Source organism: Carlito syrichta, unplaced genomic scaffold (assembly GCF_000164805.1).
Source record: "Carlito syrichta isolate Samal-C Ts95f unplaced genomic scaffold, Tarsius_syrichta-2.0.1 Scaffold311852, whole genome shotgun sequence".
Lineage (NCBI taxonomy): Eukaryota > Metazoa > Chordata > Mammalia > Primates > Tarsiidae > Carlito > Carlito syrichta.
The window spans coordinates 27,531-53,749 of NW_007255948.1; the positions used below are offsets into that span (position 1 = coordinate 27,531).

The 26,219-nt window shown below is 36.4% G+C and overlaps 1 protein-coding gene across 1 annotated transcript in view; it reads right to left on the reverse strand.

The window, feature by feature from the left end:
• Positions 1 to 26,219, reverse strand: part of LOC103271707 (protein argonaute-3) — a gene marked incomplete at its 3' end in the record, with an annotated part of 106,637 nt that overhangs the window by 26,702 nt on the left and 53,716 nt on the right. The window contains exons 6-11 of the mRNA XM_021718141.1: positions 13,014 to 13,148; positions 8,467 to 8,554; positions 8,195 to 8,342; positions 7,675 to 7,794; positions 4,236 to 4,358; positions 3,540 to 3,673 (exon numbers count right to left, since the gene is read on the reverse strand). Of these exons, the coding sequence (XP_021573816.1) occupies positions 3,540 to 3,673; positions 4,236 to 4,358; positions 7,675 to 7,794; positions 8,195 to 8,342; positions 8,467 to 8,554; positions 13,014 to 13,148 (748 nt within the window). The remainder of the gene's footprint in view (positions 1 to 3,539; positions 3,674 to 4,235; positions 4,359 to 7,674; positions 7,795 to 8,194; positions 8,343 to 8,466; positions 8,555 to 13,013; positions 13,149 to 26,219) is intronic.

Here is a 26,219-nt window from a genome sequence, read left to right on the forward strand (position 1 = left end):
ACTAAAAAAACTCAAAATCATATCAAATGCCTTTTCAGACCACAGTGGAATAAAACTAGAAATTAACCCCAAGAAGAATTTATAAAAAGAAACAAAAACATGGAAGCTAAGCAATCTGCTTCTGAATGATCCTTGGGTCAACAATTACATCAAGATGGAAATTTTTAAATTCCTCAAAATGACAAAAAACAAGTTATCAAAACTTCTGGGACACAGCCAAAGCTGTGCTCAGAAGAAACTTTATAGTATTTAATATCTACATTAATAAGACTGAACAATCACATATTAACAACCTGATGTCACAGTTCAAGGACGTAGAAAAACATGAACAAACCAAACCCAAAGTTAGCTGAAAAAATAATGAAGATCAGAGCAGAACTAAATGAAATTGAAATTTAAAAAGATACAAAGGATCAATGAAACAAAAAGTTAGTTACTTGAAAAGATAAAACTGATAGACCACTAGCTAGATTGATTAAGAAACAGAGAAAAGATTCAAATTAGTTCAATCAGAAATGAAAATGGAGACATTACAGCTGATATGACAGAAATAAAAATAATCATCTAAGATTATTATGAACACCTCTATGCAAACAAACTAGAAAATCTAGAGGAAATAGATCAATTCTTGGAAACTTACAACCCCCAACCTTGAATTAAGAAGTAGTAAAAACTCTGAACAGACCAATAATGAGTAGTTAGATTAAAGCAGTAATTAAAAGTCTCCCAACAAAAAAAAGTCTAGGACTCGACAGACTCACAGCTGAATTCTAACAGACTTTCGAAGAACTGGTACCAATTTTACTGAAGTTATCTCATAAGATTGAAGAGAAGGGAATGCTTCCTAACTCATTCTATGAAGCCAGTATCACCCTAATAGTAAAGGCAGGAAAAGACACAACAAAAAAATAAAACTATGGATCAATAACCCTGATGAACATAGATACAAAAATCCTTAACAAAATAAATTCAATAGCATATAAAAAATAATTCACTGTGATCAAGTGGGTTTTATCTCAGAGATGTAAGGATGGTTCAACATACACAAATCAATAAATGTGATTCACCACATAAACAGAATTAAAAACAAAAGTTACCAGGCACAGTGGCTCAAGCCTGTAATCCCAGCATTTTGGGAGGCCGAGGCAAGAGGACTGCCTGAACCCAGGGGTTCAAGACCAGCCTGGGCAACTTGGTGAGACCGCATCTCTACAATAAATCAAAAAATTAGCCAGGTGAGATGGCATGCACCTGTGGTTCCAGCTACTTGGAAGGCTGAGGTGGAAGGATTGCCTGAGCCCAGGACGAGGCTGTGGTGGCCAAGAGCATGACACTGTACTTCAGCCTGGATGACAGAGTGAGATTCCAACTCAAAAAATCCCCAAGAAACAAAAACAAATGGAGAAACATCCCATGCTTATGAATTAGAAAAATCAACATTGTTAAAAGGACCATATTAACCAAAGTAAACTATAGATTCAATGTAATCTCTATCAAACTACCAACATAATTTTTCACAGAATTAGAAAAAACAATTGTAAATTTCATATGGAACCAACAAAGGGCCAGAAAAGTCAAAGCAATCCTAAGCAAAAAGAACAAAGCTGGAGGCATCATATTAACAGATTTCAAATTATACTACAAGGCTGTAGTAACCAAAATGGCATGGTACTGGTACAAGAGCAGATGCATGAACATATGAAACAGAATCCAGGAATAAATCCAAATACCTACAACCAACTAATCTTTGACAAAGCAGACAAAAACATACACTGGGAAATGACATCTTATTCAACAAATGGTGCTGGGAAAATTGGAAAGCTACGTGAAGAAAATGAAACTTGATCCCTGTCTCTCTCCATACACAAAAATTAACTCAAGATAGATTAAAGATTAAAATGTCAGACCTGAAACCATAAAAATCCTAGAAGAAAACCTAGGAAAAAACTCTTCTGCACTTTGGCCTAGGCAAAGAATTTATGGCTAAAATACCAAAAACAAGTGCAAAAAAAAAAAAAACCCAAAATAAATAAGTGACTTAATTAACTTAATTAACTAAAAAGATTCTGCATAGAAAAATCAATAATAATCAACAGAGCAAATTGGCAACCTACAGAATGGGAGAAGATATTCTCAAACTATTCATCTGACAAAGGACTAATATCAGAATCTACAAAAAACTCAAAAAATCAGCAAAAAAATACATTAAAAAATGAGCAAACAACATGAACAGACATTTCTCAAAAAAAGATATACAGATGGCCAACAAACACTCAATTTAACTAATCATCAGGGAAATACAAATTAAAACCACAATGAGATATTATCTTATATCAGTCAGAATGGCTATTATCAAAATATCAAAAAACAATAGATGCTGGTGTGGATGCAGTGAAAAGGCAACACTTACACACTGGGAGTGCAAACAGTACAACCTTTATGGAAATTGCTATGGTGATTTCTCAAAGAACTAAAAGTACATCTACTATTTGATCCAGCAATCCCACTACTAGGTATCTACACAACCTGTGCTTGCATGTTTATTGCAGCACAATTTACAACTACAAAGATGTAGAATCAGCCTAAATGCCCATCAACCTATCTGTGGATAGTGAAAATATATATACTATGGAATATTATTCAGCCATCAAAAAGAATGAAGTAATGTCTTTTGCAGCAATTTGGATGGAATTGGGGAACATTATCCTAAGTGAACTAACACAGGAATAGGAAACCAAAGGCAGCATGTCCTCACATATAAGTGGGAGCTAAACTAAAGATCTGCAAAGGCATAGGGAATGGTATAACAGACACTGGAGATCCAGAAGGGAGAGGAAGGGAGGGAGTTGAGGGATGAAAAACCACCTGTTGGGTACAATATGCACAGGTGGGAATGGTTGATACACCTAGAGCCCAGACTTCCTCACCACCATACAATGCAACCATGTGACCAAAAATTGTTTGTATTCCCTAAATCTACTGAAATAAAGAAAAAAAAAGTAATACCCTCCCCCCAAAACAAAGAGGGGCTTGTGGGAACCCTCAACTTGACGTTGGTCATCAAAAGTCTGGAGGCCCAGACTTGTGACTGGTATCTGAAGAAAGATGAGTCCTGTGGGACTGAGTCCTCAACCTGTGGAATCTGATGCTATCCTTCAGACAGATAGTGTTATAATTGAATTGGAGGATACTCAGCTGGTGTCTACTGCAAAGCTTGTTTGGTACGTGGGGAAATCTCCCCCACATTTGGTCACAGAAGTCTTGTGTTGATTGTTGTGGTGTGAAGAGCAGAGGAAAAAAACAGTTTGAGTTTGTTTTTTCCACTCAGCAATCTACAACAATGTCCAGTAGAATAAATTAATGACTTTGCTATAACTAACGAATCCTGAAATATTCATCAAACTATTGAGAAGAAACATTTTCAAAGGTTCAGTGGTTAAATATACACCACACTGAGGCAACATTTGTTAGAATATTAGATGAGTATTTAAAATCTAAACACAAAAAGGTCCCAAAGTTAAAGTAATGACATGCCTTACTTCAATATTTCTTCTCGGCACTGCCTCTGTGTAGCAAAACAAGCTATGGCCCACATTTTTATTTCAACTCCAGTGTGGAATTGTTTCCCTCGCATGTCCCATACTCCATGGCTTGGTGTTGCTACTGTCCGATTCTACAGAAGGAGAAAAATAAATAACATAGCAAAAAGTACAAAAAGTGGACAATTTATTTATTTCTTTTTTCTTTTGAGTTGGAGTCTCATTCTGTTGCCCAGGCTGGAGTGCAGTGGCACGATCCCGGCCTCAACCTGCTGGGCTCAGGCAATCCTCCCGCCTCAGCCTTCCAAGTAGCTGGAACTACAGGCGTGTGTTACCACGCTCAGCTTATTTTTTGATTTATTGTAGCAACAAGGTCTCACCATGTTGCCCAGATTGGTCTCGAATCCGCAGGTTCAGGCAAAGTGCTGGGTCTTGGCCTCCCAACGTGCTGGGATTACAGGCTTGAGCCACCGCATTCGGCCAACAATTTATTTCAATGAACCAACAATAAGTACTTCAAATTGCTAAACTGATACATGTCTGATATTCTGCATGGAATAGGCTTTTCCAAATTAGTATTACTTACACTTTAATAAAGAAAAAAATTCTAAACTCAAGCAAAGACTCTTACCTTGAAACAAAAACATATTGTCGGAACAATAAAATACTTTCTAAATTCCAGTCCTTTCCACTTACCCGTCCTCCATATTGGAGCATAGGTGCTGGAAGTACACGTCCGGTTACATGGGCCATTTCATCCCGAACTTTAAATTGAAACTCTTGAACAAATGGATCTGTTTCATAATTTGCACTTCTTACCTAACAACAGAAAAAGTTTGTAGTTACTCTCAAAATTCCCCCAAAACCTTTTACTTTAAACATGAGAACCCTCATTTTTTTTTCTTTACTGTGTCAACAATGTTTTACAATAGGTCTAATCAGTGGTGCCCTATCTACAGAGCACAGAATCTTCACCTGGACCAGGGGTCATGAATAGACTGCAGAAAGACCGTGAACTTGGCTGGGCTTGGTGGCTCAGTCTGTAATCCCAGCAGTTTGGAAGGCCAAGGCGAGTTGACTACCTGAGCCCATGGGTTTGAGACCAGCCTGGGCAACTTGGCGAGACCTCGTCTTTACAATAAATACAAAATTAGCCAAGTGTGGTAGTGTATGCCTGTAGTTCCAGCTACTTGGAAAGCTGAGGTGGAAGGACTGTCGGAGCCCAGCAGGTTGACACTGGGGTGGTTGTGAGTGTGCCACTGCACTACTACAGCCTGGGCGATAGAGTGAGACTCCAACTCAAAAAAGAAGAAAAGAAAAAAAAAAAGAAAGTCTGTGAACTCCTGATTACAAAATTTAGAAGTATGTATTAGGCTGAATAATAAGAAATTTAAACTATTTATGACTCATGAAAATAATAATTTTTTTTTTTGAGTGTGAGTCTCACTCCATTGTCCTGGCTGGATTGCAGTGGCATGCTCATGGTCACCGCAGCCTCGACCTCCTGGGCTCAGCCGATCCTTCCACCTCAGCCTTTTAAAAGTAGCTGAAACTATAGGCATGTACCACCACACCGGCTACTTTTTTGATTTATGGTAAAGATGAGGTCTCGTCAAGTTGCCCAGGCTGGTCTCGAACCTGTGGGCTCAGGCAATCCTCTCACCACGGCCTCCCAAAGTGCTGGGATTATAGGCATGAGCCACCACACCTGGCTGACAATGATAATTAAAAAAAATTTTTTTTAAAAGAGATGAGGTCTTGCTATGTTGCCCAGGCTGACCTTGAACTCCTGGACTCAAGCAATCCTCCCATTGTGGCCTCCTAGGTAGCTGGGAGTACAGGTATGTACCATCGTGCCTAGTTGAAAAGTGATAATTTTATATTGAATCTAATATGTTTTGGGATGAAGAAATATCTCACTTGAGAACCTCTGATTATAGAGGATCCAGACACATATTATTAAAATTGATTTTATGTAGAGTTTGACAGAAAATATAAAATTCTAAGGATTTTTTTACTTAATTACTTGATTTGTAATCTACATAAAATTTATTTCAGTATTTTCAGATAAATGTCATAGTATATAATTTATTTAATGGAATACACTTGAGACAGATAAGAAAAGCAGTATGAGTTACCAGTTGTAACTCTTACATAATATTTCCATATCTACAAAGATAAAATATTTATTGCAATTCAGTGTTGAATCTCACTGTAATTCATGTTTATAGCATGCTATAGTAACTGTTTTCAAGACATATTTACTTGCTTATAGCGTGAAGGTCAAATGAGGTTAAGAAAAGGCGGCAGGTTTCAAGTCTTAGAGTAAAAATACATTAAAAAAATACTACATAATCTAAATATATAAACAGAGTCTCCTTACAAAGAGAAGGAAAAGTCATTTTCTAAATTAGACACGAACGCATCTTTTTCTTCAAGCTTAATTATCATTCCTTTTTGGTGTATTTTAGTGTATCTGCACAGTAAGTTTATGATGAATAATAAATAATTAGTATTTACCAAGACTTGCTGCATGGCGTGCTTGGTGCTAAGTGCTTAATAATAAATTTTCACAACTATCTTGTAACTATAAAAGTAGTTCTTTCATAATCTGTATTCCACAGAGGATAAAACTTAGTGAAATTAAGTGACTTGCCTGAAACCACATAGCTAAGCAAGTGACACAGACTGACTCTGAATCCATGTATGTTCTGATTCTACAGCTTCTACTCTTAATCATTGTACTTCCAGATTCTATAAATATAATAATAATAACAATAAATACAATAATAGTGACAGTAAGTAGGTAAGTAAGCAGAAAAGATAGATTTTGAAATCACGGTTGTTGGACTCTCAAGCTTGTTAACCACTATATAATGTTATCTTTCTGAACAGTTAGGCGGTAATAAATGAGTCAGAATGGTTAGTTATTAAGACTTTGGAGAGACAGCGAGAGGTGTTAGTCTCTTGAAGATTTTGGGAAAGTGTTAAAAATCTTACTATAGAAGAAACAGAAAAATCTAGGATGAGAATCAGCCTGTATTTTACTAATTAAATATCATGTGATAATTCTCATTAACTTTTTACAAAACTTTTTAAGGAAAAAAGGTATTTTTTTCTGTAATTGGCCTACAAAATGAAAGAACTAGCTATGCAAAGCCTTTCCAATGATCCGTAAAATTGCTTCTGAAAGTGTTATTACATTTTGGGGGAAATATTCGTATTTCCAGATTGTATTCTCTTTGCTTGGGCAGTTAAAATGGTATCCAAAAAGAGAGTGAGATAAAATTTAGCCACCCTTTAATTTTTAATTTTGTCTTATTCCATCAGCTTTATAAAGTGGTCTTGGTAACTCTTCCCTCCCCCTCACTTAGAAAAATGAGACAGCATAGAAACCCTACATGGTTGAAGCTGTCTTCTATGCCTTTATTCAGACTGTACAGTTGTCAGTCTGACACTGGGGGCTAAGCAATCCTAGATTGAGTGTTAAGAGTTTCAGTATTGCTAGTCCATAATCCCTTAACTTTCTCTTCTATCTCTCCCCTCTTTTAGGTGGAGGTTCTAGTTTACTAAATCGAAACATAAGTTTTGAGAGTCTGTTCCCTGGATCCAATGAAAGAGCTCAGGGTTAAGAAGGACCTAACCCTTCTCCTATAACCCACTATGGTTTACTCCTAGAACACCATTAGATTATTTCCATGATCTCTTTCAATTCTGACAGTCCATGAAATGATAACAAGGTATGAGCTGACAAGCATCTAGTTCCTTATTTTTTTTTATTTTTTTAGAGATAGGGTCTTCCACTGTCACTCCACTGGAGTGTAGTGGTATAATCTTAGCTCACTGTAACCTTGAATTCCTGGGTTGAGGCGATCCTCCAGCCTCAGATTGCTGAGTAGCTAGGACTACAGGTCCATGGACTTACACTCAGCTAATTAAAAAAATTTTTTATAGAGCTGGGGTCTTGCTTTGTTGTCCAGGCTGGTCTCAAACTTTGGGTCTCAAGCCATCTTCCCACCTTGGCCTCCCAAAGCACTGGAATTACAGGCATGGGCCACCAGGTCCGGCCTAGGACAACTCTTTAATGGTTCACCTTAATATGTTTCAAATTTCCATTTTGGGGGAGAGTACTAACCAATCTGCTAATTTCCTCTTGCCTATCTGGTGCAGATCTTGCTGTTGCCTTGATCATAGTGGAAGTCTGATTGTCCGTTAGCTTCTTGATACATCGTTGCCCTGCAACAATATTACAGACCTATAAATAGAAAAAAGTTTTTTACTAGATGTCTTTTTTTAGCTCTTACTTAGTGCCAATTGAAAATAAAATTTTAAAATCTACTTCATTAAACCACTTCTTTTTAATATGTTAAGTAAAAAAGTAGTAAATAAAAATGCTTTTCAGTATGATTATACTTAAGTAGTATGTTCATAAGATAAAAAGCATTCAGTATGCCAAAATGCTAACAATGGTTATATCAGAATGGTAAGAATATGGATGAATTTGTCTTACATTATTTCATTACAGACAATTTATAATAAGTTAAAAAACAGTTCAAATTCCAAAATAAATGTCGACTATGAGGTAAGTTATAGTCAAAAAGACCCCTTCAGAATGATGAACAAGAGGATATTAATTAACAGTATGAAGGCATTACTTCTAGTGGCAGGTAGGTATGTTTCTGCTCCTGCCCCACTTGCAGACAGGGAAGGTGGGGGTACTTCAGCTGAAGAGTATACTTTTCTCTGAAATACTGCGCTACTGTTCTTTCCACAGTTTGGCCATTTTCTAACTGCAAAGGAAAGCTGAGAAAAAAAGTACACATGAACAACTCTTATCAACATTATGAGCCAGAGAAACTCCCAACCCACTACCTAGAGCAAGCTGCCTTGTATCATCACTACTCTGACAAACACCAGCTTTTCTTACGTTTGATGACTGGCAGGCCTTCTTGTTACATTACAAACACGGTATTTCCGTCTCATTGTTCCACAATGAGTCACTTCAACCTTCAAACCTGTTTCCAATAAAAAAGATGGAGGTTACAGAACTGTCACATGTAAAATATTTATACTTATAAAGCCTGTTCACTATTATAAAAACTCAATTCCGAACAGACAGAAAATTTATGATACAGGCAATGTGATATGAACACAGGAATTTATATGTAACATTACAAATAATGGTTACAATCATGATAAACCTAATACTAAACACCTTTTCTATTCCCCATCAAGCTCTACACATTAAAAAATTTTCAAAGCCCATATATCGAGGGATAAAATTTTCTATTAATAAAAAACCCTGTTTATAAAAATTTAGGTATTTATGCTGAGAGGGAAAGAGGAATGAAAGAGGAGTTGAAGTCACTCTCAAGATATTCTATAACCTTCAAAGTATGTGATGTTTAACTAGCCCAGTCATCACATACTGATGAAGATCAAAATTTCACAAAGCTCAAGAAGGAAGCCTTTCAAGATTAATAAGGCAGGAGAAAAAAAAATGCTAGGCACTTTTAACAGAAGTGGAGTGACAATTTTATTTAAGTATAATATAGTAACTCAGCTCTTTTATAACATTGACTGTTGGAAATCAAATGTAACCAAAATAATTCCTAAAATAGGTAATCCCTATCCTCTAATGGGGTGATTGACCCCTTTCAGAATGTGATGTAAGCAACAAACTCTCAAAAAAATGCATATGAACATAATATAGCACATGATTTTAGGAGTTCCTGGATCGCTACAGTCTATTTGTGGAACTTAGGGGTTCAAGGATTCCAGGCTGTTCTGGAAAGTGAATAAGTGGGTTTTAAATCATTGGTTGAAATTCTTTGGAATGGATTTTCTTAAGCAGTGTTGTCAAATAAAGTTTTCTGAGATAACAGTTCTACATCTGTGCTAATATGGTAATTACTAGTAACATGTTATCAAGCACATGAAATGTAGTTAGTGTACTTGAAAAACTGAAGTTTTATTTTATCAAATTTTAATTAATTTAAATTTAAATAGCTACATGTGGCTAGTGACTACTGTACTGATCAGTAGTCTAGGAGCTACCTAGAGAAGAGTTAATAGATACACAGTGGGTACTGGTCACACAGAGAGCACCTCCAATTTCTCAAGTTTAGCCTATGCTCCAAATGATAAAAAGCCAAAAAGTAATAGATGGAAGACAACTTTTAGTTTCCTGACAGGTTATTACTTTTTGTAATAATTCCATTTTATGTTTATGATTCCTATAAGTGCAGTGGTTTTTATCCAGAGGCAATTTTGGCTTCCCAAAGGACATTTGGTAATGTCTGGAGACATTTTTTTTTAATTGAGTTAGAGTCTCACTCTGTCACCCAGGCTGGAGTGCAGTAGCATGGTCACGGTCACCGCAGACTCAACCTGCTAGGCTTAGGCGATCCTTCCGACTCTGCCTTCCAAGTAGCTGGAACTACAGGCATGCACCACCATGCTCGACTAATCTTTTAATTTATTGTAGAGATGAGGTCTCACCAAGTTGCCCAGGCTGGTCTCGAACCCACAGACTCAGGCAATTCACTCACCTTGGCCTCCCAAAGTGCTGGGATTACAGGCTGAGCCACCGAGCTTGCCCTGGAGACATTTTTGATTGTTGTAACTGGAGGGGTGCTATTTGGCATGTACTGGGTAGAGGCCAGGGATACTCTGAGATATCTTATAATGCACAGAACAGCACTACTCCCGTCCCAACAAAGAATTATTCTGCCCACAATGCCAACAGTGCCAAGGTTGAGAAATCCTGCTACAGTAAAATTTATTTTCTTATCTAATTGCTAAGTTTGATTAGATAAGAAAACTAGTACCAAACACAAAGTTCACTCATAGTAAATGATATTTTCTTTTGACATATCAGTGCAAATTAAGATGTTAAATGGACATAGTATCCCTGTACCAGATGGGTATAGGTTTGTTTTTCTTGAGAAGCACTCCTCATTGAATCAATGGGAAGTTTTTATTATAGCTTTATAAAACTAAAATTTTAGATTAATTAGAGAATTTACTATGCCTTTATATTATAATGGAGACTAGAAAATAAAATACTATCAAAAGAAGTAAGAAAATGGCAACAAAGTGAGGTAATTAAGATGTAAAAATATCATATTTAGGGGAAACACAATAGAAAAATCTAAAACAAATTTCTGTTATTTGCACCACTTAGCAATTTGTTTTCAAGTTCTCCCCTTGAATTAAAAAACTATTAATAAGGTTTTACAAGCTTACAAAATAAGTTGCTTTACCAAAAATAACCCGGTACTTTTATATACTTATGGTAGTTTACCATACATCTCCCCCAATATTTCTGCTGTTTAACTGCCACAAATTATTAGAAAAAGAAATCACCCCAAAGTTATGATTAAATATGAATAAAAACATTCAACTGGGATAAAATTAATATACTAAGAAAATCTATTCATTGTAGCATACTTTGTATCAATATTTAACAGCTACCATCAAATTCTTCAAGATGGCTAAAAATTAAGCCCATATATACAGCACAAAACACAAGTCTCCGATTCTCTTGAATTACTATAGTAGGAATACATGATGTACTTTAAAATGCCTTTCTTTTTCTAAAGCCTTCTTTACTTGGAATGAAGAAAAAAATAATCAGTCTATCAATTAGCTATAACCCATATTTTTCTACTCCTAAGATCATAAGTACCTAAGAATTAGACCAAAATGCAGGGGCTAGCAAAAAGTTGAAATTTTAAAAAGTAGACTAGATAATTCTCTGCCCAGGTCCCTCCCCAAACCCTCCATCCAACCAAAATAAATTTTTGGCTTTAATAAACATTTAACCTATAAACTTGGCTTTACCTTCACTATAACATCAACTTTATAATGCTTTCTAGTCATTTTTTCAGTCATTTCTTTGGGCCCCTGAGCAGTTGAAGTTAAGATCGAGTCCATGCTCTTCGGGCAGCAGCTGAATCCTTGTTCTGTACATCTTGTATTTTCTGTGATAGAGTGGTGATATGAGTTGATTGCATAGTTACCGCAAAGTAATGTAAGTGACTTCATGATATCAGAGGTGGTAACTAAGCAGCAACTCCACTGGAAACCATGGCATTTAGATGATCACATATTAATGTAGGTAATGCACTAACCTTCTGACAATGCTAGCTGTGCAGTTAATACAGATTATGAAAGGACAATGGTATGGTTGAAAAACAGTTATATTTAATAGTGTCTTATTTTGGCACTTAAATAACTTGAGATAAATGAATGCTTATTTTCAAAGCAGGAAGGCTCCTCCTTTTAATTTTTTATTACAATGACCATCTCTCTCCTGGTTACTGAATGGCAAAGAATGAATGAATACTGGAGCAAGCAGGATGTATTCAGCTACTCTAATTGATTTGGGGAACTGAAAAATGTTCAGTGAACAAACTTGAATGCTTCATTCAAACCACAAGCTGAAAATTATCTGCAACAAATAGGTAAAATCTTAAGATAAAAACAACATAAATATTTCTGGCTATTTAAGATCTAACACTTAAATAGAATTCTTACTACTCATTCTGATTAGAGAGCATCTAATTTCTCTTCATGTCTACATAATAAAGTAAATACAGTGGAGTCACATCTTACATGAGGATTAGTTTCTAAAGTCATAAATAAGCCAAAACTTGTACATAACCAAAATTACTCTAAAACATCCCTTAAATTGTTGATAAAGTACAGTATATGTATGTGAGTTTGAACATAACTGCATAGTTATAATTAAATGATTATAGAAATGTACATATGTGTACATATAAATGTAAATATATATAAAATATAAATTTTAGAGTATTAAAATATTATTATTAATGTTCATTTTATAATTGAACATTATTTTTGGGAGACTATATAGAGATGAATTTATGAGTTAAATGTACATATGATGCAACACCATAGTACAAATTTTAGCTACTAAGTAAAATAGTCAAGATCAATAATCAACTCTATAGCATGCATTAAATAAGTAAATTACAACTCCAGAACAACACATGAAACAGGCCAGCCTCATACTTATAAATTTTCAAATAAATAAAACAAATAAGCCTACTATCATTGTAGGAAAATAAGGAAGCCATTATATTAGACTTAGTTCAAAAAGTGATTCTGGTTCTAAACTAACAAATATTTTTGGAATAAGTCTTTTACTTTTAACAGTATTATTAAAGCATTTTCCCATGAGATACTCTTCTCCCTTTAGCTAGTATGGGAAGATATTAAAAAATTAACACATATTGATATTAATTCCATTAATTGGCATTTCTTTCATTCAAACACTACTTAACTAAAATGGTATAGTAATGAATTTAATGTAACATTTTATAATCAATCTTTATTTTTACTGGTGATGTTACATGAATAGATTTTAATTATTTAAAAATTTTAATAAAAGGTTGTTATACTCATGCATTTCATAGTTGTTGTTCTAAAGGCTAATTAATTCACCTTTTATCTCTTTGGTAAATTTTACCCGATGAGAATCAGTCAGAGGTCTTGGTTGCTCATCAATATTATGAATGTCAAGAACTTCACACATGAACTGAATTACAGGTTGTGCTTTGTAGAAGGCAGTGGCAGAAACTAAGAAGAAAAACACAAATAATACAAATTAATGTTTCCCTAAAAATCCAAAAACTTCATCAAAGGCTCCATGATAATTATCTACAGAGTTTAAATGATCCCTTATGTACATTTTTTGTGCATATATATATAAATTTCCAAAATTAAGCAGTTTCCATGAGACCTCTGAGGCACAAGAACAGAAAGGCCAAATACTACAGTTTTTATAATCTATCTCTTTTGTCCTGGGTAAATGAATCATTCCTTTCTCTTACTATGTGTATAGAGAAGTGTTCTAGGTAGGAGACAAGGCTTGTAGGAGACAAAGAAGGCCAGAGTCCCTTGGCAGATGAGAAGGCTAGGTATTCGTGTGTGTGTGTGTGTGTGTGTGTGTGTGTGTGTGTGTGTGTGTGTGTGTGTGTGTGTGTAAGAAACAGGGTCCTGCTGTGTAGTCCAGATGAAGAAGGCCAGAGTCCCTTGGCAGATGAGAAGGCTAGGTATTCGTGTGTGTGTGTGTGTAAGAAACAGGGTCCTGTTGTGTAGTCCAGATGAGAAGGCTAGGTATTCGTGTGTGTGTGTGTGTGTGTGTGTGTGTGTGTGTGTGTGTAAGAAACAGGGTCCTGTTGTGTAGTCCAGATTAGAGTCCGGTGGTGAGATCACAGTTCACTGCAGCTTTGAATTCCCAGTCTCATGTGATCATCCTGCCTCAGCCTGACTGCTGGGATCATGGGCATGCACTGCCACACCCCACTAATTTCTTTTTATTTTTTTCTTTTTAAAAACAGGGTCACACTATGTTGCCCAGATTGATCCTGGACTCCTGGGCTCAAGTGAAACTCCTGCCTTAGGCACCCAAGTAGCTGGGATTACAAGCGTACGCCACTGTGCCCAGTTAAGGTTAAGTATTATTTTGTTAAACAAGGCTTTTTGTTTTTTAAAGATTAGAAAAAATAGTTTATTTAGAAAGTAAATGAGAGAGAGAGAAAGAGAGAGTGATTCACCTCCCCAAGGTAGGAAAGGGGTCAAAGTTCAGGAAACAAGGCAGCAGTCATAGCTCAAAGAGCACATGGTCACACCAGTCTCTAGTAAAGCTATGGCCTAAACAAGGCTTTCTATGCCACCCCAGACTGTTTATTCTGGTAAGAGAATTTCCTGTATTATAATGATTTGAGGAGACAGTGGTATTAAATGTTGTTGATGCTAATTCAAGCTACAGATAGAAATATCAAGGGGTACCTGGCCCAATATTACTGAGCTACAGTTTGTAGTTTTAAATTTTATTTATTTACTTGTTTGTTTATTGCTGGAGTCTCACTCTGTAACCCAGGCTGGAATGCAGTAGCATGAACATGGCTCACTGAAGCCTCCACCTCCAGCTTTTATATATATATATATATATATATATATATATATATATATATATATTTTTTTTTTTTTTTTTTTTGAGTTGGAGTCTCACTCTGTTGCCCAGACTGGAGCTCAGTGGCTGCTTCTGGCCACCGCAGCCTCGACCTGCTGGGCTCTGGCGATCCTTCTGCCTCAGCCTTCCAAGTAGCTGGAATTACAGGCATGTGCTACCACGCCCGGCTGATTTTTTGATTTATTGTAGAGATGAGGTCTCGCTGCCCAGGCGGGTCTCGAACCCGCGGGCTCAGGCAATCCACTCACCTCAGCCTCCCAAAGGCGCGGGATTACAGGCTGAGCCACCGAGCCCGGCTTCCAGCTATATTTTGATTTTTTTATAGAAAAGAGGTCTCACTATGTTGCGTGGGCTGGTCGTGAACTCCTGAACTCAAGCAATCCTCCAGCCTCAGCCTTCTAAAGTGTTGGGATTGCAGGTATGATCCACCATACCTAGCCAAGTTGGTGGCATTTTAAACAAGCAACTAGCATGATTTCTTAACCTTAGGTTTTGGAACTAGAAGAGCTTTACCAATGGTTAGTAGATCACCATCACTCATTTTTTAAACTTATTGATGGTTATTACGTTATAAAGGCACTGGGGATACGTTGAAAAGTATTAACATTAAGCAATAAGCTACAGGCTATCATGTTATTTTTCTACTCAAAAAAACATACCCACTGTCTTTTGAGTGAAGTGTAAATTTTTTTTTTTTGAGTCAGAGTCTCACTTTGTTGCCCAGGCTGGAGTGCAGTGGCACGCTCACGGTCACCTCAGCCTTGACATGCTGGGCTCAGGCGATCCTTCCACCTCAGCCTTCCAAGGAGCTGGAACCACAGGCATGTATCACCACCTGGCTAATTTTTTGATTTACTGTAGACATGAGGTCTCACCAAGTAGCCCAGGCTGTTCTTGAACCCATGGGCTCAGGCAATCCTCTCACCTTGGCCTCCCAAAATGCTGAGATTATAGGTGTGACCCACCGTGCCTGGCCAAGTGAAGTGTAAACTTTTAATGTGGTGCTCTTTCTCTTGCTCTCCTTGGTTAGGATTAAATATCCTCCATAAAATGTCCCTCACCTTGGCCGAGCTTGGTGGCTCAGCCTATAATCCCAGAACTTTGGGAGGCCGAGGCGAGTGGACTGCCTGAGCCCATGGGTTCAAGACCCACCCAGGCAACTTGGCAAGACCTCGTCTCTACAATAAATAAATAAAAAAATTAGCTGGACGTGGTAGCGTGTGCCTGTAGTTCCGGATACTTGGAAGGCTGAGGTGGAAGGATCACTGGAGCACAGCAGGTCGAGGTTGTGGTGGCTGGGAGTGTGCCATTGCACTCCACTCTGGGTGACAGACTAAGACTCCAACTCAAAAAACAAAACAAAAACAAAAATGTCCCTCACCTCTGCAAGGATATTTATTAAGGCTTTAACAGTAGTTACCGCAGAATACATGTGGGTGATGAGATTATGTGAGTATTTTTAAGATTTTTTTATTTTTAAACTTAAATTTTTATAGCAAGCACATATTGCTTTCTCCTCTTTATTGCAGAAATAATATATGAATAAAGTTTCATCATAAAAACATCAAATACAGACATATACAGAGTAAAGACTGTCTCCCATCCGAACCTTCCCCCTTTCAATGTACCTCTAAGAATTAGCAATTGTTAGTAGTTAGGTGTGTATACATGCTCTGCTTTTACTATATTCTTACGTAGATAAAAAGGCAGGTATAATTTTTTAAAGATGAGATCAGATAACAAATGTTCTAAAACTTATCATTATTTTAAAAATTAACAACATAGCTTAGAGATCTTTCAGATCAGTATACTTTTTTGTGGCTACATGTTACTCCATAGCATGAGTACATAAGTAAATATGTACTCCCTTCCTCTCCAAACAAAAAAGAACACAAATGGTAAAATATTAGAAACACTATTCTGGACTTTTTTTTTCTTACACAGAGCTAATTTAGAGCCCTGCTATGCTGCCCAGATCAGTCTTGAGTTTCTGGCCACAAGTGATCCTTCTGCCTCAACCTCCTACAGTGTTAGAATTACATGATTCTAACACTATGCCCGGCCCATCTTAGAGATAAATCTGTATGGAACTATATCATTCTTTTTCACAGTTGCAGGATATTTCATATTATGAATGTCCCTAATCCCTAATGGATAGCTATGTTGTTGCTGTTGATTCGGGATCTCACTCTGTTGCCCAGGCTAGAGTGCAGTGGCACAACCACGGCTCCCCACATACCTGCTGGGCTCAGGTGATCCTTTTGCCTCAGTCACTCAGGTAGTTGGGACTACAGGCATGTGCCACCATACCCAACTAATTTAATTTTTATTTTTTGTAGAGAAAACGTATCGCTGTTGCCAAGGCTAGTCTCAAACTCCTGGGCTCAAGTGATTCTCGTGTCTTGGCCTCCCAGAGTGCTGGGATTACAGGTGTGAGTTACTGTACCCAGACATTTATGCTGTTTTATTTTTTTACTGTTACAAACAATATTCCAATGAACATCTATGTCTGTCTGTCTGTCTGTCTATCTACCTATCTAGCTTTTTGGGTACACATTCATGACTACTTCTTAGTACTTTCCCAGTAATTCTGGGAAAGAATTAAGAGAAATCAATACTCATTGCTAACTTTCTTCCATTCAAATAAACTTTAGAAACACTTCCAGTTTCTAACTGATTTAAAAAGAGAAAGAGACTGGTAAGACTGTAATAGTATTCTGGATATCTTATTCAAAACCACAGTAGTTTTAAAAATGTGTACAGTGTGTTCTTCTATTGAAAAATATAAGAATTTATTGTTGTGCATAAAAAGAAAGGCTGGCAGGATACATACCAAATTTAAGTTATATGCTCATATTATTTAAGTTCTTAAGCACATATTGATCTGGCTTAAACAAAATTTATCTTTTATTTTTATTTATTTATTTATTTTTGAGTTGGAGTCTCACTCTGTCACCCAAGTTGGAGTGCAGTGGCATACTCACGGCCATACCAGCATTGACCTGCTGGGCTCTGGCGATCCTTCCGCCTCAGCCTTCCAAGTAGCTGGAATTACAGGCACACACTACCATGCCTGGTTAACTTTTTTTTTATTGTAGAGATGAGGTCTCGCCAAGTTGCCTGGGCTGGTCTTGAACCCGTGGGCTCAGGCAATCCATTTGCCTTGGCCTCCCAAAGTGCTGAGATTACAGGCTGGGACACCGAGCCCGGTCACAAAATTTATTTTTAAAGAGATGGGGGTCTTGCTCTGTCACTCAGGCTGGAATGCAGTGGTGAGAGCATAGCATACTACAGCCTTGAATTCCTGGGCTCAAGTGATTCTCCTGCTTCAGCCTCCCGAGTAGCTAGGACTATAGGTATATACCACCATGCTCAGCTATATTTTAAAATTTTTTTGTAGAGAAGGGGGTCTTGCTATGATGCCCAGGCTAGTCTTGAACTCCTAGCCTCAAATGATCCTCCTTGCTTCAGTCTCTCAAAGTATTGGGATTACAGGTGGGAGCAACTACACCCAGCTTAGATCTCAATTAATTTTCAAGAAGTGGAGAATGGAAAACAAATATATGGTGAATAATGTGATCATTTTGAATTTCCTTTCATCCTACAGGTGACTTTTCTTCATTGGATTACTAAAATACTAGCAATCAAAACTAATGTTTCATTATGGGTTATAACTACTAAACAAACATGCTTGGATTATTTCTCCTGATGCTTTTCTACTATTTTTCCCTAACTGTTTATCCCATCACACTTCTAATCATTTTGCTGTTTACCATCTTTTCTACAGGAAGGTAAACATTCAGTAAAAATTAAATCTAAATTAAAGTTAAAAAAAGCTCTTCTAAAGGATGGGTTGAAATGAGCAAATACGGCTTTGCATTAAAAGTATATTTCAGTGATCAACGATCTGCTTTTTGCCCCATGGTTGAAGTTTAATGTTTAATAAATCTGCATCAATGTATTTTATTCCTTTCTCCCTTTGACAAATTAGCTAGTTAGTATTGAACAAATAGTGTTTACATTTAATATTTAAAAAAATCTATTAATAAGCCAGGCTCGGTGGCTCAGCCTGTAATCCCGTGCTTTGGGAGGCTGAGGTGAGTGGACTGCCTGAGCCTGTGGGTTCGAGACCCACCTGGGCACTTGGTGAGACCTCATCTCTACAATAAATTAAAAAAATTAGCCGGTGTGGTAGCACGCGCTTGTAGTTCCAGCTACTTGGAAGGCTGAGGTGGAAGGATCGCCAGAGCCCAGCAGGTTGAGGCTGCGGTGGCCGGCGGCATGCCACTGCACTCCAGTCTGGGTGACAGAGTGAGACTCCAACTCAAAAAAAAAAAAAAAACTATTAATAGTCTAACTTCACACATTAAAGGAAGAATATAATCATTTTCAGAGATAATGGCCCCCTCAAACCATCTGATAAAATTCAGTACTATAGCAAATATTCTTACTATACCAGGACTAGAAGGGAGATTCCTTAATCTGATAAACGTTATCTACCAAACCTCTGTGGTAAATTCAACTTCATTTTATAGAAGTCTTAGCTAGTATACTAAAGCAAATAAAGAAAAATTAAAGGTGAAAAGGTTGGAAAGGTAGAAACAAAATTATTATGCTTCACAATATTGACTGTGAATATAGAAAACCCAATAAATTCTGGACAAATCACATAATTAATAGTAATTCAGCAATGTTGCTAGATTTAGGGTCAATGTACAAAAGTAAATTATATTCTAATATACTAACAATTTAAAATGTAATTTAAAAAAGATACTGCTTACAGTCATAACAAAAAACAAGACTCTTGGGATGAAAACTAAACGAAATATGTGTAAGACCTATAGAAGTAATAGTTATTACTTTTATTGAAGATATTTTAGAAGAGCAAATAAGTGAAGTAATATACCTTACTCATATAAATTATCCCCAAATTAATCTGCAAATTCAAAACAGTTTCAGTCAAAATACCAATAGGATGTAAAACTCTCTCCTCTTGGAACTTAAGATGCTGATACTATAATCAACATGAAAGAGCAATGAAACAAGAATAGACATGGCAGTTCAGAATAAGGTCTGCCCTATCATAAGATTTGTCATAATCCTATTCAAATCAAGAGACTGTGAGGGATAGCCACATAGGCCAGCAGAACAGATCTAAAAGCTTACCTTATTACTATATACATAAACAAATTTCTATTCAGAAAACTAAATATGGAAAGGAAAATAAACTATTAGAAAATGTAGAGTAACTTTATGATCTTAGTGATAAGAAAGAATATCTTAAATATGATATAAACAATATAAACTGTAAAAACTATGAGAAAAAGACTCCATAGACAAAACTTAAGGAAAAAAAGCTATAGATTGGTAGAGGATATGCACAGTAAGTTTAAAAAATGATTAGCATCTAGAATATGAAAAGTTTCTATAAATCAAGATAAAACAACAAAAAGTGGTAATGAATATAAACAAATGTTCCATAGAAAATCTAAATGGCAAAAAACAAAATTTCACTAATTATCATATTTATAATTAAGGAACTATATATAAAAAACTGTACCAACCTACTATTTGATACCAATCAAGACTAGACAAAATTTTAAGACCAGTAACACAAACTGACAATAAACAAATGGTAGCTCTCAGACTCTTGGAGTATAAACTGATAAAGTCACTTAGGAAGAACAAATAGCAATGTATACAAAACTGGAAGATGTGCATAATATTCAACCCAGCAACTCCACTATACTGGAATATATACTCTAGGGAAATTCTATATCCACAAAAGGAGACACGAATAGGAATGCTTGCATATGTATTGAAGCATTGCATGTGAGAATAAAAAGAATGAAAACAACCTAAATATCCATCAACAGAATGGATTATTTGTAGTATATTCATGTAATTAAAATTAATGGGCAGGCACTGGAATTAAGATAAATAAAATTGAGAAATAAAGTACAGAGGTGTTTAGGGGAAAATAAGATATTATTAAATACGTAGACAGCCAATATCTAGATAAATACCATCAGGGAAAAGAAATTTAGATGTCCAGAATACCAGTGGATAATCTTTCAATTCATAAATATAGTATATCTCTAAATTTATTAAGATCATTTAAACTTCATTAAGGTTTTGTTATACCCTAAAACTCATGTATCTTTTATTAGATTTATTCATAAATAACTGATAAAAAATTTTGTTCCTACTAGAAATTAGTTCCTTAATTTTTTCCCACTTATTAACTATTGCATGTTTGTTTGTTTGAGTTTCACTCTGTCGCCCAGGCTGTAGTGCAGTGGCGAGCGCATGGCCACTGTAGTCTTGACCTGCTGGACTCAGGTGATCCTTCTCCCTGAGTCTTCCAAGTAGCTAGAACTACAGGTCCACGCCATCACACTGGGCTTATTTTTTTATTTTACTGTAGAGACAAAGTCTTGCCAAGTTGCCCAGGCTGGTCTCAAATCCCTGAGCTCAGGCAACCCTCTCGCCCCTACCTCCCAAAGTGCTGGGATTATAGGCATGAGTCAATAAACCCGGCCTTGTTTGTTTTTTTAACCAAGTTTATTTTCTTCTTTTCGTGGGTAGCAGTGTTAGAATAATGAAAAAAGATAGGCTTGGAAATGAAACAGATTTAAGATTTTAATCCTAGGCCAAAGTCTATTTGTTATGAATTCTCTGAGCTTCTATTTATTTGTCTATAAAATTAGAAAAATACCTATTACTCATAGCATTGGGGTAAAAATTCAATGCAAGGTACCCTACTTGTGCCTAGAACAACGTAGGATCTCTTTCTTTCTTTCTTTGTTTTTTTTGAGTCAGAGTCTCACTCTGTTGTCCAGGTTGGAGTGCAGGGGCACACTCAAGGCCACCACAGCCTCGACCTGCTGGCCTCAGGTGATCCTTCTGCCTCAGTCTTTCAAGTAGCTGGAACTACAGGCAAGTGCCACCACGTCTGGCTAATTTTTAAAAAATTTATTGTAGAGATGAGGTCTCGTCAAGTTGCCCAGGTTGGTCTTGAACCTGTGGGCACAGGCAATCCTCTCACCTCAGCCGGCCAAAGTACAGGCATTGTAGGCGTGAGCCACCACACCCACCCCATGGTAGGATTTCTATTGAGCTTTTTTCTCATTTTTGAAGAATTGTCTTCTCATGTCATTTGCTCATCAATCTACTGAGGCTTTAATTTGAGGCATAATCATTTTGTTAATGTAAACTAACTTCTTGAAGAAGTTGTATGGAAGAATGTTCTATGATGAAGAGATTAGGATTACTAAATCTGCTTTTTACTCTGCCAAAACTAAAAATTTCTCCCTTAGGACACATCAGAAAGTAATAAATCTGGCCAGGTGTGGTGCCTCATGCCTTTAATCCTAGCACTTTGGGAGGCCAAGGAAGGAGGATCACTTGAGCCCAGGAGTTTGAGACCAACCTGGACAACAAAATGAGAACTTGTCTCTAAGAAAAAATAAAAATAAAAATTAGCTGGGTGTGGTGGTGCATGCCTGTAATCTCAGCTACTAGGAAGGTTGAGTTGGGAGGATCATTTGAGTTCAGGAGGGCAAAGTTACAGTGAACCATGAAGGCTCCACTGCACTCCAACCTGGGTGACAGAATGGACCCTGTCTTAAGAAAAAAATTGGACAGGCTTGGTGGCTCAGCCTGTAATCCCACGCCTTGGGAGGCCAAGGTGAGTGGATTACCTGAGCCTGCGGGTTCGAAATCCGCTTGGGCAACTTGGCGAGACAAGGTCTCGCCAATAAATCAAAAATTAGCCGGGCGTGGTAGTGGGCGCCTGTAGTTCTAGCAACTTGGAAGGCTGAGGTGGAAGGATCGCCAGAGCCCAGTAGGCTTAGGCTGCAGTGGCCAGGAGTGTGCCACTGCACTCCAGTCTGGGTGACAGTGAGACTCCAACTCAAAACAAAACAAAACAAAAAAACTCTATTAAAGAAATATACAATTTATTCACTCTAATGCTGATGAATGCTTGTGTTGGTACTTTTCTTTGGCTACTATTAATATTTCTACATCCTTATATATATCTTTTTGAAGTGTGTACTTACAGATAAATTTCTCTAGAAGGATTTTCTACATCTCCAATGGAATTGCTGAGTCATGTGAGACGTGTAGCTCTAATTTTCACAGGTAATGCCAAACTCTTCCACAATGGTTTAATAACAGATCTCACAAGTAGTTTATAAGAGTCACTGTTGTGCCAAAAATTTTACCAATTGTTAGTATTGTCAGACTTCAATTTTAGCCATTCTGGTGCGTGTGCTGAGATATCTTATTTTTTTAAAAATTGTTTTGAAATATAACTTACATATAATAAAATACATTTTAAGTTCAATAATTTTGACAAATATATACATCTATGCTATTATCACCCTGATTAAGACCGAACATTTCTATTCCTCCAAAAAGTGTTTTCCTGCTCCTCTTCCTTCCACATCTGCCCAAGCAATAATTTACCTGATTTCTTTCCCAACAGAGTAACTTTTTCCAGAATTTTATATAAATGGGATTATACTGTACAGGCCATTTTGGGTTTGTTTTCTTTTAGACATCTTAATTAGTTGAGGTTCATCCATACTATTGTATGAATTAGTATATTGTTTATAATTGCTGGGTAGTATTCCATTGAATGAACAGATCACAATTTGTTTCTCCCTTCACCTCTTGTTAGCCATTTGAGTGATTTCCAGTTTCTAGTTACTATGAACATCAAACATATGCACACAAATCTTTATATGGACATATATGTCTCTTGGGTAAAGATCTAGGAGTAGAATTAGTGGGCTATACAGCAGGAGAATACAAATGCTTCTCAACTTGTGATGGGGTTACATCCCGATAAATACACTGTAAATTGAAAATATCATAAGTTGAAAATGTATATAATACATCTAACCTGCCAAACATCAAAGGTAGCCTAGCCTACCTCACCTAAAATGCTCTCATTAGACATTTATATTAGTCTACAACTGGGCAAAATCATCTGGCAACATAGTACACTGTAAAATATCAGTTGTTTACTCTCCTGTTCATGTGGTTGACTAGGAGCTTCAGTTCACTGCCGGCTAACACTGCAGAGAATATTGTACTGCATATTGCCAGCTAAGGAAAATACCAAACTTCTAAATATGGTTTCTATGGAATGTGTATTGCTTTCACATCATCATGAAGTTGAAAACTTGTAAGTGGAACCATTATAAGTTGAGGACTATCTGTATTTAACTTTAAAAGCAATTGCCAAACTACTTTTCAAAGTGGTAGTACCATTTTATACACCTACCATTTCCAGTTGCTCCATGTCCCTGTCAACATTTGTTATTTGTCAGTCTTTTAAATTTAGCCAAAATAGTGGGTTATGAGTGGTATCTCACTATGGTTCTTTTTTGCATTTCCTGAATGACCAATGATAGTTAGGATGTTTTCAAGTGCTTATTGACCATTCACATATATTCTTTTGTGGAGTATCTGCTTTTGACCACTTTTTTTCTGTTTCTTACAGATTTATATAAAATTTTCATATATTCTGGATAGAAAGCTTGCTCTCATATATGTTTTGCAAATGTGTTCTCCCAGACACTTCATTTTCTTAATGGTGTTCTTAAGAGGAGAGGGTTTTAATTGAGATCATTTCCAATTTATTAAGAAATCTTTGCTTCCTCCAAGATCACAAATATTTTTTCCATTTTCTCCTAAAAATTTCCTACTTTTAATGCCTTAGCTGTGATATACTTTGAATTAAATGTTGTGTATGGTGTGAAGTAGAGGTTATTGTTTATTATTTTCATACAAATATTCAGTTGTTCTACATCATTTATTGAAAAGGCTATCCTTTTTTCCACTGGATTATGTTGGCTCCTTTGTAAAAAATTTACCAACCACATGAATAGGTCTACTGTTGTAGCCATTTTGTAACTTGACTATCTTTACCCTAATATCACTGTTTTGATTACAGAACCTTTATAGTATGTCTTGAAATCAGGTAGTATAACTCCTCCCCAACTTCTTCAAAAGGTTTTGGTGATTCAAAATGCTAGGTTCTTTGCATTTCCATATAAATGTTAGAATCAGTCTGTCAGATTATATATACACATATAAAGCCTGACAGGAGTTCTATTATGTTGAGTTTATCATGTGAGTTTATAAAACAATGGTGTTGAGTTTATAGATCAATTTGGGGAGAATGGATATTTTAACAGTTTGAGCCTTCTGGTCCAAGAACATGACATACTTCCTTATTTATATCATCCTTACCTTCTCAGTAATGCTTTGTAGCCTTCAGTGTAGAGGCCTTGAACATCTTTCTTTAAATTTATTTTAAATGTTACATGTTTTTTGATGTAGTTATAAATGGTATCTAATTTTTTTCATTTTTCTAATTGCTGACAGCTGTTATTTTTTCTTGTTATACTGCTAGTATTCTATTCTTGTATATGGAACTAGTATCCTGTATCCTTGTTAAATTTATCTATTAATTCTAATAGGGTCTTTTTGATAGATTCCTTATAATTTTGTATGTAGACTATTATGTCTTCTGCAAACAGATTTATTCGTTTTATATAATATTATGCCTTTTATTTCTTTTTCTTGCTTTGCCATTGGCTAGGACCTCCAGTATTGATATTAAATAGAAATAGTGAGAGCAAGTATCCTTGCCTTGTTCTTAATTTTGGGGCAAAAGTATTCTATCTTTTCACCATACAGTGTAAATATTATGATACTTATATGCTCTTCTAGGTGCTTTTATCAGTTAAAAAAAGTTTCCTTTTATTGTTAATTTGTTGCACATTTTTATCATGGCTATGCTAAAATGTGTCAAATGATTTTCCTCTCTCTTGAGAGAGTTATACTGGTTTTGTCAGATATCAGTATCAAGTGTACTAGTCTCAAAAAATGAACTAGGGAGCTTTTATTCCTCTTCTGTTTCCTGAAATAGTATGTGAAAGACTGATATTATTTTTTCTTTAAGCATCAGAGAAAATTTGCCAGTGAAATCATTTGGGACTGGAGTTGTGAGAAGGGATTATGAATTCAATTTCTTTGACAACAGTGTATTCAGATTTCTTTTTTGAGCAGGTTTTGGTAAAATTGTGCTTGTCAAGGAGCTTGTTTCATCTAACTTATTAAATTAATTGGCATAAAGATATTCATAACATTCCTTAGTAACTTTTCAATTCTGATGGATCTTTAGTGATCCTCCCTCTTTCATTCCTGGCACTGGTAATTTTTTTCCCCATTTTTTTTATCAGTCTTGCTAGGAGTTTATTAATTTGATTAATTTTTAATTTTTTTTGGCGGCGGTCTCATTTTTTGACCAGCTGGAGTGCAGTGGCACGATCACATCTCACCGTAGCCTTGACCTACTGGGCTCAGCTTCTCCTAAGAAGCTGAGACTACAGGTATGGGCCACCATGTCTGGCTAATTTTTTTGATTTTTTGTAGAAAGGAGGCTCACTACATTGCCCAGGCTAGTCTTAAACCCTGGGTTCCAGTAATCCTCCCACCTCAGTTTCCCAAAGTGCTTGGATTACAGGTGTGAGCCACCGTGCCCAGCCTGATTAACTTTTTTTTCTTTTTCTTTTTCTTTTTTTGAGTTGGAGTCTCACTCTGTCGCCCAGACTGGAGTGCAGTGGCCGCTCCCGGCCACCACAGCCTCGACC